The 15,738-nt window shown below is 40.8% G+C and overlaps 1 protein-coding gene across 1 annotated transcript in view; it reads right to left on the bottom strand.

Moving 5' to 3' along the window:
• THSD7A (thrombospondin type 1 domain containing 7A) overlaps window positions 1–15,738 on the bottom strand; it is a 479,501-nt gene that overhangs the window by 24,797 nt on the left and 438,966 nt on the right. Inside the window, exons 17-22 of the mRNA XM_070369781.1 lie at window positions 14,665–14,818; window positions 11,815–11,959; window positions 10,140–10,255; window positions 6,558–6,675; window positions 6,165–6,310; window positions 5,571–5,745 (exon numbers count right to left, since the gene is read on the bottom strand). Coding sequence (XP_070225882.1) covers window positions 5,571–5,745; window positions 6,165–6,310; window positions 6,558–6,675; window positions 10,140–10,255; window positions 11,815–11,959; window positions 14,665–14,818 — 854 coding nt within the window. The remainder of the gene's footprint in view (window positions 1–5,570; window positions 5,746–6,164; window positions 6,311–6,557; window positions 6,676–10,139; window positions 10,256–11,814; window positions 11,960–14,664; window positions 14,819–15,738) is intronic.

Here is a 15,738-nt window from a genome sequence, read left to right as displayed (position 1 = left end):
ACGTCCCTCGAGTCAGTGATGCCATCCAGCCATTTCATCCTCTGTTGTCCCCTTCTCCTCCTGCCCCCAATCCCTCCCAGCATCAGAGTCTTTTCCAATGAGTCAACTTTTCACATGAGGTGGCCAAAGTACTGGAGTTTCAGCTTCAGCATCATTCCCTCCAAAGAAATCCCAGGGCTGACCTCCTTCAGAATGGACTGGTTGGATCTCCTTGCAGTCCAAGGGACTCTCAAGAGTCTTCTCCAACACCACAGTTCAAAAGCATCAATTCTTCAGTGCTCAGCCTTCTTCACAGTCCAACTCTCACATCCATACATGACCACAGGAAAAACGTTAGCCTTGACTAGACGGACCTTTGTTGACAAAGTAATGTCTCTGCTTTTGAATAGGCTATCTAGGTTGGTCATAACTTTCCTCCCAAGAAGTAAGCGTCTTTTAATTTCATGGCTGCAGTCACCATCTGCAGTGATTTTGGAGCCCTGAAAAATAAAGTCTGACACTGTTTCCACTGTTTCCCCATCTATTTCCCAGGAAGTGATGGGACCAGATGCCATGATCTTTGTTTTCTGAATGTTGAGCTTTAAGCCAACTTTTTCACTCTCCACTTTCAATTTCATCAAGAGGCCCTTTAGTTCCTCTTCACTTTCTGCCATAAGGGTGGTGTCACCTGCATATCTGAGGTTATTGATATTTCTCCTGGCAATCTTGGTTCCAGTTTGTGTTTCTTCCAGTCCAGCGTTTCTCATGATGTACTCTGCATATAAGTTAAATAAACAGGGTGACAATATACAGCCTTGACGAACTCCTTTTCCTATTTGGAACCAGTCTGTTGTTCCATGTCCATTTCTAACTGTTGCTTCCTGACCTGCATACAAATTTCTCAAGAGGCAGATCAGGTGGTCTGGTATTCCCATCTCTTGAAGAATTTTCCAGTTTATTGTGATCCACACAGTCAAAGGCTTTGGCATAGTCAATAAAGCAGAAATAGATGTTTTTCTGGAACTCTCTTGCTTTTTCCATGATCCAGCGGATGTTGGCAATTTGATCTCTGGTTCCTCTGCCTTTTCTAAAACCAGCTTGAACATCAGGAAGTTCATGCCTAAATTCACAAGGCCTCTGGGGCTGTAAGTGTCTTCTGCCTTCAAGACATAATCACGTAACAAATTGAAACAGAGCAGGCATTCAAGAAGCCCATTTCCACAGGTAAATTTTACTCACACTCTTAAAGAAAGCACCGACAAAGATCCTTACCAGTGGCCACTCTCACAAAGCAAATCATATCCCCACAGAAGTATCACCTTTTATCCATCAGAACGGCTATCATCAAAAAGTCTACAAACAGTAAGTGCTGGAAAGGGGCTGCAGAAAAGAGAACCCTTCTGCACTGCTGCTGAAAATAAAAATTGCTAACAGCCAGTGTAGAGAACAGCATGGAGTTCCCTTGAAACCCTAAAGACACAGATACATTATGGTCCAGAAATCTACTCTTGGGTGTATATCTGGAGAAAAGTATAACTGGAAAAAACAAACCCCACTGTTTGTTGGGGTTTCAGTATAACTGGAAAAATGTTCCAGGTAACTGGAAAAAACAAAGCACCCCAATGTTCCCTGCAGCATTATTTACAATAGCCAAGACATGAAGGCAATCCTGTGTCCTTCCAGAGATGAACAGAAGAAGATGCATTTATGTACAAGGGAATGTTACTCAGCCATCTCAGTGAATAACCTAATACCATTTGCAGGAACGCTGAAGGACCTACTGACGATCATTCTAGGTGAAGTACATCTGACAGAGGAAGACAAATGTCGTACAGATCACCTTTAGATGGAATCTAAAAATGGAGACAAAGGAATTCATCTACAGAAGACAGAGTCTTAGAAAATGCACCTAGGATTTTGTTGGGGGAAGAGCAGGGGTAGGCTTAGGTCAGGACGCTGAGATTAACCTGTGGTGATGGTGATTTAATCACTAAGTGGTGTCTCCGTCTAGAGACCTCAGGTAGCCCATTGGGCTCCTCTGTCCATGGGGTTTCCCAGGCAAGAATACTGGAGTGGGTTGTCATTTCCTTCTCCAGGGGATCTTCCTGACCCAGGGATTGAACGTGTGGGTCCTGCATTGGCAGATTCTTTACCACTGAGCCACCAGGGAAGCTTTGGAGATAACATTGTTGTTCAGCCACCCAGTCGTGTCTGACTCTTTGTGACCCCATGGACTGTAGCATGCCTGGCCTCCCTGTCCCTCACCACCTCCTGAAATTTGTCCAAGTTCATGTCCACTGCACTGGTCCACAGCCATCTCATCTTCTATTAACGTGGTGGTGGTGGTTTAGTTGCTAAGTCGTGTCCGACTCTTGCAGCCCCATAGACCGGCAAGGCTCCTCTGTCCATGGGATTGTCCAGGCAAGAATACTGGAGTGGATTGCCATTTCTTTCTCCAGGGGATCTTCTTATACACATGCAAATATCTCAAAAAAGAGCATCAACAAGGAGCTATGTACGGTACACCACAGAAAACCCTACTCTCCACTCATACCCCAGGAGGGCAAAGCATCCTCAAAAGACTAGATACTCATCTATGTGTATCTGCATCTAGTTGCTGTCCACCTACAGCAAACTCAACCCTGGGATACAACTACACTCCAGCAGAAAATAAGTACTAATTTTACAAGTAAAATGAGTTCTCTCCTATATGCCCCGTGGGGCTTGGTGACCCTGGCTCTGTTACACCCTGGAGCCTGAGCAACCTGGGTCCCCCAGCTGGACTGTCCATGGTGCTGAGGGAGGTGACAGCAATGCGCTGGCGAACGAGCCCCTGTTGGGCCTGTAATGTCTGTCCCCTTGGATGAAAGCCCAGTGCCCATGCTAGGGGCCAGTCTTCCACAGGTATACCGACTGTACCCAAAGGATGGTGGGCCCTTGGGGCTGGAGGAGCTTTGAAAAGTTATCAGGTCTCCATAGCTCCTGTTGGTGGGTTTCCTACCTCCAGTTTCCTTCCTTTGAGGTGCCCAACTTAAAGATGACAGCAATTGGCAGGGCAGATTTGAAGGGTTTGGGATTTGTCCAGGTAGGGGTGAAGAACAGAGGCAGGAAATAAGACACAACCCTTGAGTCTTTTTTTCTGTTACATTCCACTGTCATTTACAACCCAGCAACAGGACTTTCTCTAAGGCTCTGGTGCCCCAATAACCAGTTTGGAAAGAGTAAATGCTGCCACCTTGTGGCCATTTCTAGTAACAGCAAATTGAAATCTATGGGCTCAGGTCCGTTCAGTTCAGTTCAGTCGCTCAGTCATGTCTGACTCTTTGCGACCCCATGAATTGCAGCGGGCCAGGCCTCCCTTTCCATCATCAACTCCCGGAGTTCACTCAGACTCACGTCTATCGAGTCAGTGATGCCATCCAGCCATCTCATCCTCTGTTGTCCCCTTCTCCTCCCGCCCCCAATCCCTCCCAGCATCAGAGTCTTTTCCAATGAGTCAACTCTTTGCATGAGGTGGCCAAAGTACTGGAGTTTCAGCTTTAGCATCATTCTTTCCAAAGAAATCCCAGGGCTGATCTCCTTCAGAATGGACTGGTTGGATCTCCTTGCAGTCCAAGGGACTCTCAAGAGTCTTCTCCAACACCACAGTTCAAAAGCATCAATTCTTTGGCGCTGGTGCACTAAAAACTCACTATGACTGTACAGCTGTAAGTGACTCCTGCTTTAAGACAATGGCCTGGGGTACATAATCGAATAACAATTCAAAACAGGGCAGGCTTTCAAAAAGTCAGTTTCAACAGGGAAATTTTACTCATACTCTTTAAAAGAAAAAAAGCACCTACCAAGGTCTTCCCTGTAGCCTATTGTTAGAGAAAAGCAAATTAAGGACTTTCCTGGTGGTTCAGAGGTTAAGAGTGTGCCTTGTACAAGTTCGATTCCTGGTCTGGGAAGATCCCACATGCCAGGGAACAACTAAACCTGTGCACCACAGCTGGAGCTCATGAGATGTTCAACTACTGAAGCCTGTGCGCCTTGAACCCATGCTCCCCAACAAGAGAAGCCACCACAGTGAGAAGCCCGCACATCGCAACGAGAGAAAGCCTGCACACAGCAATAAAGCACTAGCACAGACAAAAAAAGAAACCCAGAAACAAACAAATAAATATCAAAAAAAAAAAAAAAGCGCGAATCAAAGCTACACATCTACACTGAGGTATCACCTCTCACCTGTCAAAATGACCATCATCAAAAAGTCTACAAAGAGCAAATGCTAGGAAGGGCCTGGAAAAAAGGGAACCTTCCCACACTGCTGCTGAAAACCTAAATTGCTAACAACCGTGTGGAGAACAGCATGGAGGTCCCTTAAGACCCTAAAGACACAGATACTGTATGGTCTGGAAATCCCACTCTTGGGCCTGTATCCAGAGAAAAGTATGACTGGAAAAGACACACCCACCCCAGAGTTCACTGCATCACTATTTACAACAGCCAAGACATGGAAGCTAAATGTCCAGGAAGAGAGGAATGCACAGAAACACGTACATACATACAATGGAATGCTGCTGCTGCTGCTGCTGCTGCTAAGTCACTTCAGTCGTGTCCGACTCCGTGTGACCCCATAGACGGCCTACCAGGCTCCTCCGCCCATGGGATTTTCCAGGCAAGAGTACTGGAGTGGGTTGCCATTGCCTTCTCCTGTTCTTTCCTAGCCCACAAATATATTGCTGCCCCTTGATCTTAAGGCCCAGGGTCATGCTTGACAATGCGATTATTTTGACTCTATCTGCCTTTGGGTGTTCTGCATGAAGCCCAAATTCCTCATCGTTAACATATCACTTGCTGCTAGTTATTTCTACACCACTTGGTACATAGCATTTTTCTTCCATTTTACTTGCTTTGCTCCTATGTCCAACATTGAGCCACTGATTTCTTGGGAAGTTTTCTCATATAGCATTATCTTTTCTTACTCTTGAATGATAATTTAGCTGGCAGTAGAATTTTAGGTCGTTGATTATGTTGTATCATGCTCTGAATATATTTCATTATCTTTTGGCTTCCATCTATCTAAGACGATATCTGTTATAATTCTGATTGTCTTCCAGTTCTGGGTAATCTGCTTGTTTCTTTCTGAATGCTTCATAAATTCTCTATTTTCCCACATTTTATGTTTTCACTACAGCGTATCTAGGTGTGAATTTGTTGTGCACTGTACCCAGAACCTATAAGAAGCTTTCATTATGACTTAAATCCTTCTCTATGCATTGTGTGTATAAACACTGCCTGCCTCTCATTCTCCGTTCTCTCTTTCTGGAAATCCTGAATACATGTATGTTCTGCCATTCTTTGCAGATGTTAAAACTCCAAGGAGGTGAGTGTCAATAGAGGCTCATGTGGAACTGGACTTCACCCGCAGCTGGCAATAAGGAGGCAATGCCCACTTCATCCACACTACAGCCTCTAGCTGTTTGCACAGGTATTACTGAATGAGAACACTGTTGACATCTCTTACCTTGGGCTTACACATGCAACCCCTTCACCGTGGTCCTGGTAAGGAATGGCCAAAAGTATGAATTCTGTTTTGCTGTTGTTACCTGGGCAAGGCTGGGTGCAGGTTTCTTCGAGAACCACTTTTTTATTACCATCTATAGCGGGTTCAATGTCAGTGCAGAATTCTTCATCCACCACTTTGCTGAAATCGTCAGCTGACCCATCACTCACTACACAAGAAATATTCCTTGTTCTGGTCCCTTCGCCACACTGCGCATCCTGAAGTGGAGGAAGAAATGACTAATCAGGAAAGAAAATAATTCATTAGTTAGCTTATCGCTCAACAGTCATCTCTGCACCACTGATTATGATTTATGAGCAGTTTAAGGAGCATCTGAAACCCTGGGGAAGAAGTCCTGTAGGGCACCAGCTATAAAGCATACAATGAACAATTTATTTGTTTTCTAGCCAAAGACAGGCAAATAAATTTTCATTAAAATGGATCAGTCTCCAAATGGTTTTAAAATACGGGACAGGAAGTGCTTGTTATCAAAACTAATTAAACAGCTATGAAATGGCAAGGTACTAAAATCTTTAACAAGAAACATGCCGTCTGTAAGCTCTGAGAGAGATTTCTGAAACCAAGTCTCTGCAAATAAAGAATACACATTTCCATACCACTTCTTGAGACTGATTACCTGCACTTGGCATGCAGACCATGGGCCATACCACCACTGATAACAGGGCTTCACTGGGCAAGGCTTGGACTGTTCCATCAAGGCAGGGCATGGTCTTCCATCACCCTGAAAGGGCTGGGTCACTGTTCGTCTTCGGATCATTTTTCCTTAAAAGATACAACGTGATGCACTGTTAGTAATATGCCATATTATCAAGCATGTATCTTTCTCGGAGAAGGGATCGAAGACATTTCTCCTGAGGTTTGAGGAACAAGAAAGGTTTAGATGTTTTGGAAAGAAATATACCCCGCTTCAACCTTTCTGAAGATTGTCTGATATGACTTAAAGTAAGAGGGACGTTTTATTTTGTACTCCTTGACCATTAATCAAATGCCAAATAAGGCACAAACAAACCTGTGAGGCCACACGTTTGAGAACATTCTGACCACGGAGACCAGTCAGAAAGCTGACAGTTCACAGGACATTCCACCATGCAGGACATGTTCATCTGCCAAGTCTTCTCCAAGCCAAGCTGAAAGGACAGAGGCAGATCTGTTAGTACTGATGCCGAGAATAAGCAAGATGCATAATAAAGTAAAAACATGTCTGCAGGACAAAGACCCCAACTATTAAAAATGTAAAGTGGTTCACTCCAGGAGAGGTGGGGCAAAAGGAATAGGATGAATGGAGAAACAAATTTATGTAATATATATTATTGACCTTTTTAAATAAAAAATGAAAAAAGGATGATTTAATCTCCATATTGGTTGAATTTCCCTAAAGGAGGAATAAATAGGTCTAAGCACAAATATTTTCTACTAAACACCAAGACTATAATCAATATACAGACATATAATTGCATATGGGGGATATTATTTTTATATGTGGATGTCAAACTGAAAAGCAAAGGAGAAAAGTTAAAGACCACTTGCCACTCAAACCCCAAAATATAATGTACTAACATAATATAAAACAGTTTTGAATAAGCTACCTCTCTCAAAAGGAGGAGTGGGCCTTTAGAATTTTTATTACAAATATTTTATATATATTTATTAATTTTTTACAGAGATTTTCTCTTTTAAAACTCAGCAGCCAACTGTGGTGTAATTGTTATTTTGGCATTAGCCTCATCTCATAATAATGTGTATTTTATTGCATTCAGTTGCACTGCTTAAGTACTCTACCTTTATAGTACAGGAAGAGATTTTATCCACTGTGTATGCACACATGTTAAAAGTCTAAGGTGCAAAGTAGCACTGAGATGGAAAAAATTAAGAGCAGGTTAGGAAAGTGCAATTTTTAAAATTGGTAATCCTTGGGGATTTTTAAGACCTTTTTTATTTCTACATGAAAGATAAGCTTATAGTGTCTAATCTATATAGCAGAAAATGGCAAAAGAAAAGTTTTCTGAAATGTTATGTTGTGATTCAAGTAGTGCTCCTGGCTCCAAGTTATGCACTGGGAGAGGATCAGATTGGTGATCTAGGCACCAGAACCCTCAGCAGACACTCCCATTATATTCTCCACCAGTAATACTTGACAAAGCTGAGCATTTGGTATGAAAACTTTTACCATATCACTTAAGTCTCAGAAAATCACTTGAAGTGACTGGAGATTAGAGATGGAAATCTTACGGTGATATGATAAAAATTATGTTTTGCTTTTAAGGTACATGATGGTTTCATAGAGAAAGGGTTTGAATCACAGAATTCAATTACTATTGGCTTATTTATTTCACTAGGGGATTAAAAAGAATGTCTGTTTACAGACATTTTGGGTATCTAGCAGTAAGATATTTTAACCCTGTACTACTTACTCTCTTAAATTTTTTTATTACTTCATTTTTATTAGAGTACAGTTGCTTTACAATGTAGTGTTTCTTAAATTTATTGTTTCTTCTTTTCTCCTCTATCATCTATCTAATCTATCATTTACCTAAACATATGTTCAGGGATCAAAGAATAGGAAAGGAGAAACCAAATTATTAGGTATCAGGTAAATTAATGTCTGAGAAACATCAAAGACAGAAGTGCTATATAAATGCTGGGTGGGTTTAACCCTAATTTTCCTCTTTGTTGGATAGCAGGGCCATCTTTCTTTTTGGCTGTTAGAGGAACAGCAAGAGTTAGCTACTGCAGCTGCACGGAATGAAGGGTTTGCACATGTATTAGTAGGTAGGCAACCAATCCAGTGTTAGAAAAGACAGCCAGCTTTTCTCAGGGCTATTATTTAATTCTACTGCTTCCATCAGTTCAGTTCAGTCGCTCAGTCCTGCTTCCATAGGGTGGGTAAAATGGGATATGAATTGTTTAATCCAATTCCTGCTGCTTCCATAGGAAGTCGCTGCTTCCATAGGGGATAAAATGAGATATGAATTCTTTAATCCAATTCCTGTGAGAGGAGCACTGTTCTCCCTGAATACAGTATGTGCTAAAATGTTACAATTTGAATCCCTAATTGTCATCATAGTAATCAAAACATAATATTTGTACATAAAAGTAAATTTATCCAGACTTCTGGATAACAAAAACTATTTCTCAGACTTTTACTCACATTTCATTTAAGAAATAAAAGGCTTTATTTATATCTTTTTTCTGGAGTCATATGAGATACTTAAACACTGGTCTTATGTGATTATGTGAGAGTTGGACACGACTTAGTGACACAACAACTTATATGATTTGGGTTAAGCTTTCTGAAAGCTCTCAGAGCTTTTCATTGTTATTTTATTCTGGCCTAGAAGGGCATTTGCATGTGCATTTGCAGAAACAAAAAAAAGACTCATGTGAGAGGCAGATCACAGGATGCTCTCCAGCCTGTGTGTATAACTATAAAAATAATATTCACTAATAATGTTATTTTTGTATTTTTATAGTGGTCACATTACTTCAATGTTATTAGTTTCAAAGCCAAATTGATTCAGGTATGAAATTTCTGATTAAAGCTAAGGCCATAATTGACTGAATTATGTTGTAAGATAGAGGAATTTATTAACTAAATTTGTTTTCAGTGCATTTGGGAACTCCGTTCCTATGGACAGATATATAGAAAGTTAAATTAGGTCTATATGATAATATCAAAGATATCAAATGGATTAAAATATTTCCATCTTAAGTTTTCCCTTAAGATTTGGAATAATTTACCACAGGCTTATAATAAGCTCTAGGACAGGCAGACAGAGACTGTGGTCACATGTCCACTGAGCCCTACTGAGGTTACAAGTCCCTCCCGGGTGTTCCAGGTCTACAAAGGCTCGAGCTTGTCCTGGGTTCATGTTGAACCCATTGGGCCTTAGTTCAGGAGGAGTCAAAACCTGTCAGGAAGATGAGTACCCTTTTCGTCTGGAAATTAGACAAAATAATTGTAACCTGAAGAACAGCTTCGTGAAAACTACGACTACGTTTTCTCACATTTCACAAGGTCATATTAGAAACGATAACACTACTTTTGTAAACTGGAGAATTAACAGTTACAGATCTCTGTACCCAAAAGATACTAATGGTAGACTCCATTCCTTTGTTTGGATTTCAAGCTCTCTCTTACCCAGACCTGACTCAGACTCTCACAGCTGGATATTAGATCCTCATATCAAAATCTGTTACGAAACCACATGCGATCAATGTTTTGCAACAGAGAGAATAAATGACGGCTCTTGGCAGGTGTCCCAGGCAACACAAAATTCATATGAAATTACAAAAGATGATGAGCAGTCTGATTAAGATTTATTGCCTTTATTCACCTTGATTACTTATTGTTACCCAAGCATTTCTTTCAGAATGGGCTAATTAGCATACCTTTGGGCTCCCAGCAGAACAAAATACAGGAAATTATGTGTAGAAATCAGTAGTGCTGGAAAGAGTCTCTTTTCAAGAGCGTGTTTAGCAGAAAACATCTGCTGGCAAAGAGCTGCATAACGCACCGGTCACTTGGCTCAGCATGAATTGAGACTATTCGGGAAGAATTTACTCACAAAGATATAACACAGCCTCCCCTCACCTCTTCACAGTATTTCAGGTTAACTGACTTGCCGTCACTTCGAACACAATCCAACATCCTTGTTTTAATGCCATTCCCACATACTGCCTTCTCGCTCAGCTGGCACGTGCTCCAGTCTGAAAGGGAAGGAGTGCATCAGAACAGAAGGCTATGTACGGAACAGATTTCAAATGAAACTCGGATGACCTGAATCCCGTATTTAATTCACAACTGCTTCCTAAGCCCCACCATCAATCATCACACATGCAGAGCATATGGGTCCCAGCTTTGAACGTATCAGGAGTCAAATGGAATTGCTGGGGCTGCACACAGCTACAGGGATTATTCCTGAGGCAGCTGTCTCCTTGACCATCTTGATGGCTAGTCGTTTGGTGATGCTGTAAAAATGGCTGTGGCCTGCAGGTGAAATGTCACTTAGAAACTGTTTATCCTAATTAAAGTAAAAATGTAAATCTCAACATTTTTGTTTTAGCAAAATAATCATAATTTTAAATGGCTGGCATTTTGTGCAGTTACATCCAAATAAAACTATTTCACTTGCTGTCCATACTTAGGATGTTGTAAAATGTATTATTTATTTCAAAACCAGCTTGGCCATATTTATTTCTCTTATTAAGTATCTTTTACAAGGTAGTTCTTTTATCTTTCTTCCCAGGGTAATGTAGCCTGTCCCAGAGAACTGTGATTTCATTGTGTCACAAAAGCAAATTGAAGAGAAAAACCAAAAGGAACAAAAAATCAAGCTGACTGCTATGTGTCATAGTACAGTTTCTGGGGTTTATTTCAGCATGAAAATTACATGGGGGAAAATTCCAAAATAAGTTTCAGTGTTGCCCCAAGTCATATAAGCCAAAAAAACTCTTCTTTCCTAGAGTATATGCCTTGATGACATATGAGACGAGGGTTTGGGGAAAAATATAATTTATGATAAGCCTTTTTTTCTTCTAAAAAATACAGTCTTTTTTTTTTGCCTAGATCTTTGATAACACTAAAAAATTCTCTTCATACACTATTTGGAAGGTTAAGCTTGCTAATGCTTTTTACATCAGACTAATCATGCATATGAACTGCCCCCACACAAAGAATTGTTGTCCCAGTACTCATAATGATTAAACATATTCTGAAGAAGAAAGACATCTTTCAATAAACTGTTATCCATGGGAAAGATGTTTATTTCCACCTTCTGAAAGTGGGAGGATGTCTTACATAGGTACCCTTAGACTATTCACAATCTGCCTTAAGAGCTAATGTTTGTGTGAATTTTTCATTCTCTATCTTGATGTTTATTAAAAATAAGACAGATAAATATTTATTTCATTTAATACAGAATTACCGCTGGGAGAGTAAGCAGTGTGTATGGCTTTCCTGGGGACTCAGGTGGTAAAGAATCTGCCTGTAATGCAGGAGATGTGGGTCCGATCCCTGGGTCGGGAAGATCCCCTGGAGAAGGAAATGGCAGCCCACTCCAGTATTCTTGCCTGGAGAATCCCATGGACAGAGGAACCTGGTGGGCTACAGTCCATGGGGTCACAAGAGTCAGACACGACTCAGTGACTAAACCACCAAGTAGCATGTCCAAAAGACATGTGGATGGAGGTGAACCATCCTTCTGGGAATGCTGCTAAGCTGACAGACGTGGAATTTGGCCTTTATGAGGTGAAGGCTACTCACGTACCTGTTACATTATAATCATAGTGGAAGCAGTTTTTGTTCAGGTTGCAGGGTTCCTTCTCCACAGCGTCAGGGCAGGCTCTTCCCTCCTCAGCTGGTTGTCTGATGGGATCAGCTGCCCTTTGCCGGAAAGTGCTTTGATTGCAAGGCTGACAGAGAATAACGTAACTCCTCAGAAAGGTGAGCACTTGGCCACACAAGAGCAAATGGATTAAGGCAAGCACTGGAGCAAGAGTTAGAACCTTTGGGCCACTGGCTAATCTCATCTGTAAGTCCAGGAGTTGGATGAGTTTCTGATGTGCCATCTGCCTGTAAGAGGCTGTGGACCGGGAATGCTGCCTGCCATCCCGGCAGACAGAGAATGGTGCCACTGTCCCGTTCCACAAGGACCAAACCCTCACCACTGCAGCTGCTGCAGGCGACGTGCCCTGAGGCAAACAGGATCGAGAGAAAGAGGCAGCGTTCTATGCTTTGGATACTGACCCGAGATGGTTAAGATACATGTCTAAGGAATAATTTCAATGAGCCCAGAGTCCTGCATAATCCTATACACAGGAAAGCACTAAAATCATTAACTAGAGATTTCTGTTTCACTGATTAACAGTACTCTTGATATTTGACTACATGTGTTTTTTTTTTTTTCCCAGCAGAAAACTCCTGCTTATTCAGCCTCCTCCTCTACCTCTTTGGAGCAGTTCCTCAGAGCTATCTAAAGGGCCGTCTCCCAGGCCTTTGTCCTCAGTAAGATCCCCAAATAAAACTTAATTGGCAACTTTCAGGCTGTGTCTTTTTCTTCAGTTGACAATACTTAAGAGTCTGTGTCTAACCTGAAAATATATCTGTTCCCATATGTTTACTGCAGCATTATTTACAATAATCAAGATACAGAAAAAACCCAAAATGCCCATCGATGGATAAATAAGCTGTAGTGTGATTATACAACGGAATATTATTCAGCCATAAAAAACGAGGATGCCTACAATTTGTGACAACAGGGATGGACCCCAAAGACATTATGCTAAGTGAAGTGTCAGAGACAAATACCGTATGCTCTCACTTACATGTGGCATTTAAAACAAAAAAACAAAACTCATAGAAAAAGATCAGACTTGCAATTAACAGACGTAGGGGTAGGGGAGAGGGAGAACTGGAGGAAAGTGGTCAAAGGTACAAATTTCCAGTTGTAAGACAGTAAGTAGTAGGGATACATCCCTACTACTTGGACTACATCAAGTTCAGCATGATGACTGTAGCTAACACTGCCGTATGTTATATAGCAAAGGTGTTAACAGAGTTAATCTTAACAGTTCTCATCACAAGCAGAACATTTTTCCCCCTTTATTCTTTTCTTCTTTTTATCATACGTATTTGAGAAGATGGATGCTAGCTGAAACTATTGTGGTAATTGTTTCACAATATACATAAATCAAACCATCATGCTGTATGCCTTAAACATGTCTGTTGATTATCTCTCAATAAAACTGGGATAAAAAAAGAGTATGTGTCAAATATTAACAGATACATCACATCATCCATACACAAAAATATATGCTCATACTAATTACTGTAGGTCACAAATTTTACTGTGGGTCACAGAACTTATAATCTATTTTTTTGGACCCCCAAAATTAAGATTGTGTGTATGTGTGTGTATTAGTTGATCAGTTGTGCTCGACTCTGTGACGCCATGGATTGCAGCCCACCAGGCTCCTCTGTCCATGGAAAAACAGCTATTAATATTTTCCTAATGTGCACACATACATGCACACAAATATAAGGTAGCACTAATTTAAAAAACCTGGCTGTCATTATCCTACTGGTACAGTCTTGTTTTGGAAACATTTGGTTATTAAGAACAGAAACAGTAACTTCAAACCTGATGCTATGAAATTAGAATATAAAATCATTTGCATACCCTTGTGAAACAGCTGATTGATTCTTTATTGCAGTTTATTCTGTATCCAAGTCAAATGCCACCCCTGTTTTGCTCCTGCTCTATCAGTTGGCTGCTAATCAGCATCTTTAATAATGTTAACACTGGAACAGAAAATTAATTTCTCCTTGAAAACATGTATCTGTCCCATATTATATTTCAGCAAATAAATTACACATTAAATATTTTTTCCATGCTTTTGATGCCCCCATTGAGTGTGCAGCTTTACAAATGTTCCTGGGGTAAGCCAAATTTCCTACAACATTAGCCAGTCCTGTTTCAAGTGACTCTCCTCCCCAGGGCCCATGGAAGTGCCCCATGGGCTGCTGAAATCTAGAAGCTCTGTGTGATTTGAAACTCTCAGCTGGCTTTCCAGGTCCAAAGATGCTCAGAGTCAGTGCCTGGAAAGAGATTCATTGATGCCCAGCTTTCTTCTTTCTACTCCCTTTCTTACCAGAATCTTTTGGGTTTTAGTGTCAATACTCCTGCTGCCATATCCCCAGTGTGAAAGATTATTCCTATGATTTAAATAAAATGGCCTGGGCAAAAAGCAAGGGATGATAACAACTTGACACCATGAAAGCACTTTTACTAGAGTCTCATTCTTTATCTCTTTACCTCTTTACCTGGAGGGAATCATTATCACCACTGCAGTTTTTAACATGCTGTGTATTCATAAATCAATCTAAAGACATTTTGTGCTAGGATTAGGAGGATGGTGAAGGAGTATAAAGTTTGCAAGAGGCTAAGCTGTGCCAGGATGAGTCTAAACACTGCTGATTTTAAATGGCACATTCGTAGCCAACAGCACACCTTGGTAACTAATTCAGTAACCAAGTTTTATTTTCTTAATGATAGTTAAAAGCTTTAGTGGTAAGGAATTAAGCAAATTCTACATTAACAAATGGTTAATTGTCTCACCAAAGAGCATCGGGTCCATGGACCCCATTCGGATACCACACAATCCTCAGGACATGGCAGTTTGCACTCTCGAGAGCCCAGGGGCATCTCTTCTGGGTCACAGAGGTAATCCTCTACATGGTCAGAGGGGCCATCTGCTGTGTTCTGCATGCATCTAGAAGAAAACATGTCTATCAGTGAAGGAATATGGACAATCAAACAATGGCCAACCCACAAGGTTCAAGGTTTCTCTTAAGACATCACCATGGAGGCAGGGGATGGGGAGTTTGGCATTTAATGAATAAAATTCTCCAAACATAAAGACACAGAAGATCTCTGCCTCTCATAAATAGTTGGAGGCCTTCAGTGTGACTTAAAAATCAAAAATCTCTGCTTGCATGTATCATTATCATCTTTTAAATTATAGCCACTATGTGTATACTCTGTATATACAAATTCTGTGTGTCTTCCTCTGAAAGGAGAGAGTCATTTATTTACACCTAAATTATCATGCAGAAACTAAAGCATTGGCCACAGATATTCAGAGATGGGTTGCAATTTTGGAATATAATGCATTTTTTTTCTTTCAAGAAAAATAGTGGATTCCACAGAGAAGGTAGATTCATATATGATGGAAGACAAAGCACATTGAAATCTCCTAGGCAGAAGTTTCATTAACTGCTTTTGAAAGTAACTGATGATCTTTATCAAGTTATTTTGTCATTTAACAAGTAATTTTAGCTTCCCGTTTGCTGATAACCTTAAAAGAAAGCCAGAAGTGAGAGACAATCACACGACTTCTCTAAATGGGGTTGCTGGGATCTTCCTATATCTTGACCTTTTTTACAGAATAAATCCAAACATTTCATTACATTTCATTGTGTTGTGAGCAGTCATAAAGGGCTCTTTAACTCATCTCTTGGGAGTCTGATTAAAGTGGCTAGTATACTGGACTTCGCTTTTTACCATAGTTAATCTCTCCAAGCACTTTTCTAATAGAAGACAAAATCTTTATCCCTCATTTGTGACTCAGAGAAGGTCAACCGAATTATTAAGTTTGGGAAGAGAACTGCATTGCAGGAGATGAAGAGGAAG

The sequence above is a fragment of the Bos mutus genome, chromosome 4, assembly GCF_027580195.1.
Source record: "Bos mutus isolate GX-2022 chromosome 4, NWIPB_WYAK_1.1, whole genome shotgun sequence".
In the NCBI taxonomy this organism is placed as follows: Eukaryota; Metazoa; Chordata; class Mammalia; order Artiodactyla; family Bovidae; genus Bos; species Bos mutus.
This window is presented reverse-complemented; position numbering and strand designations above follow the sequence as displayed.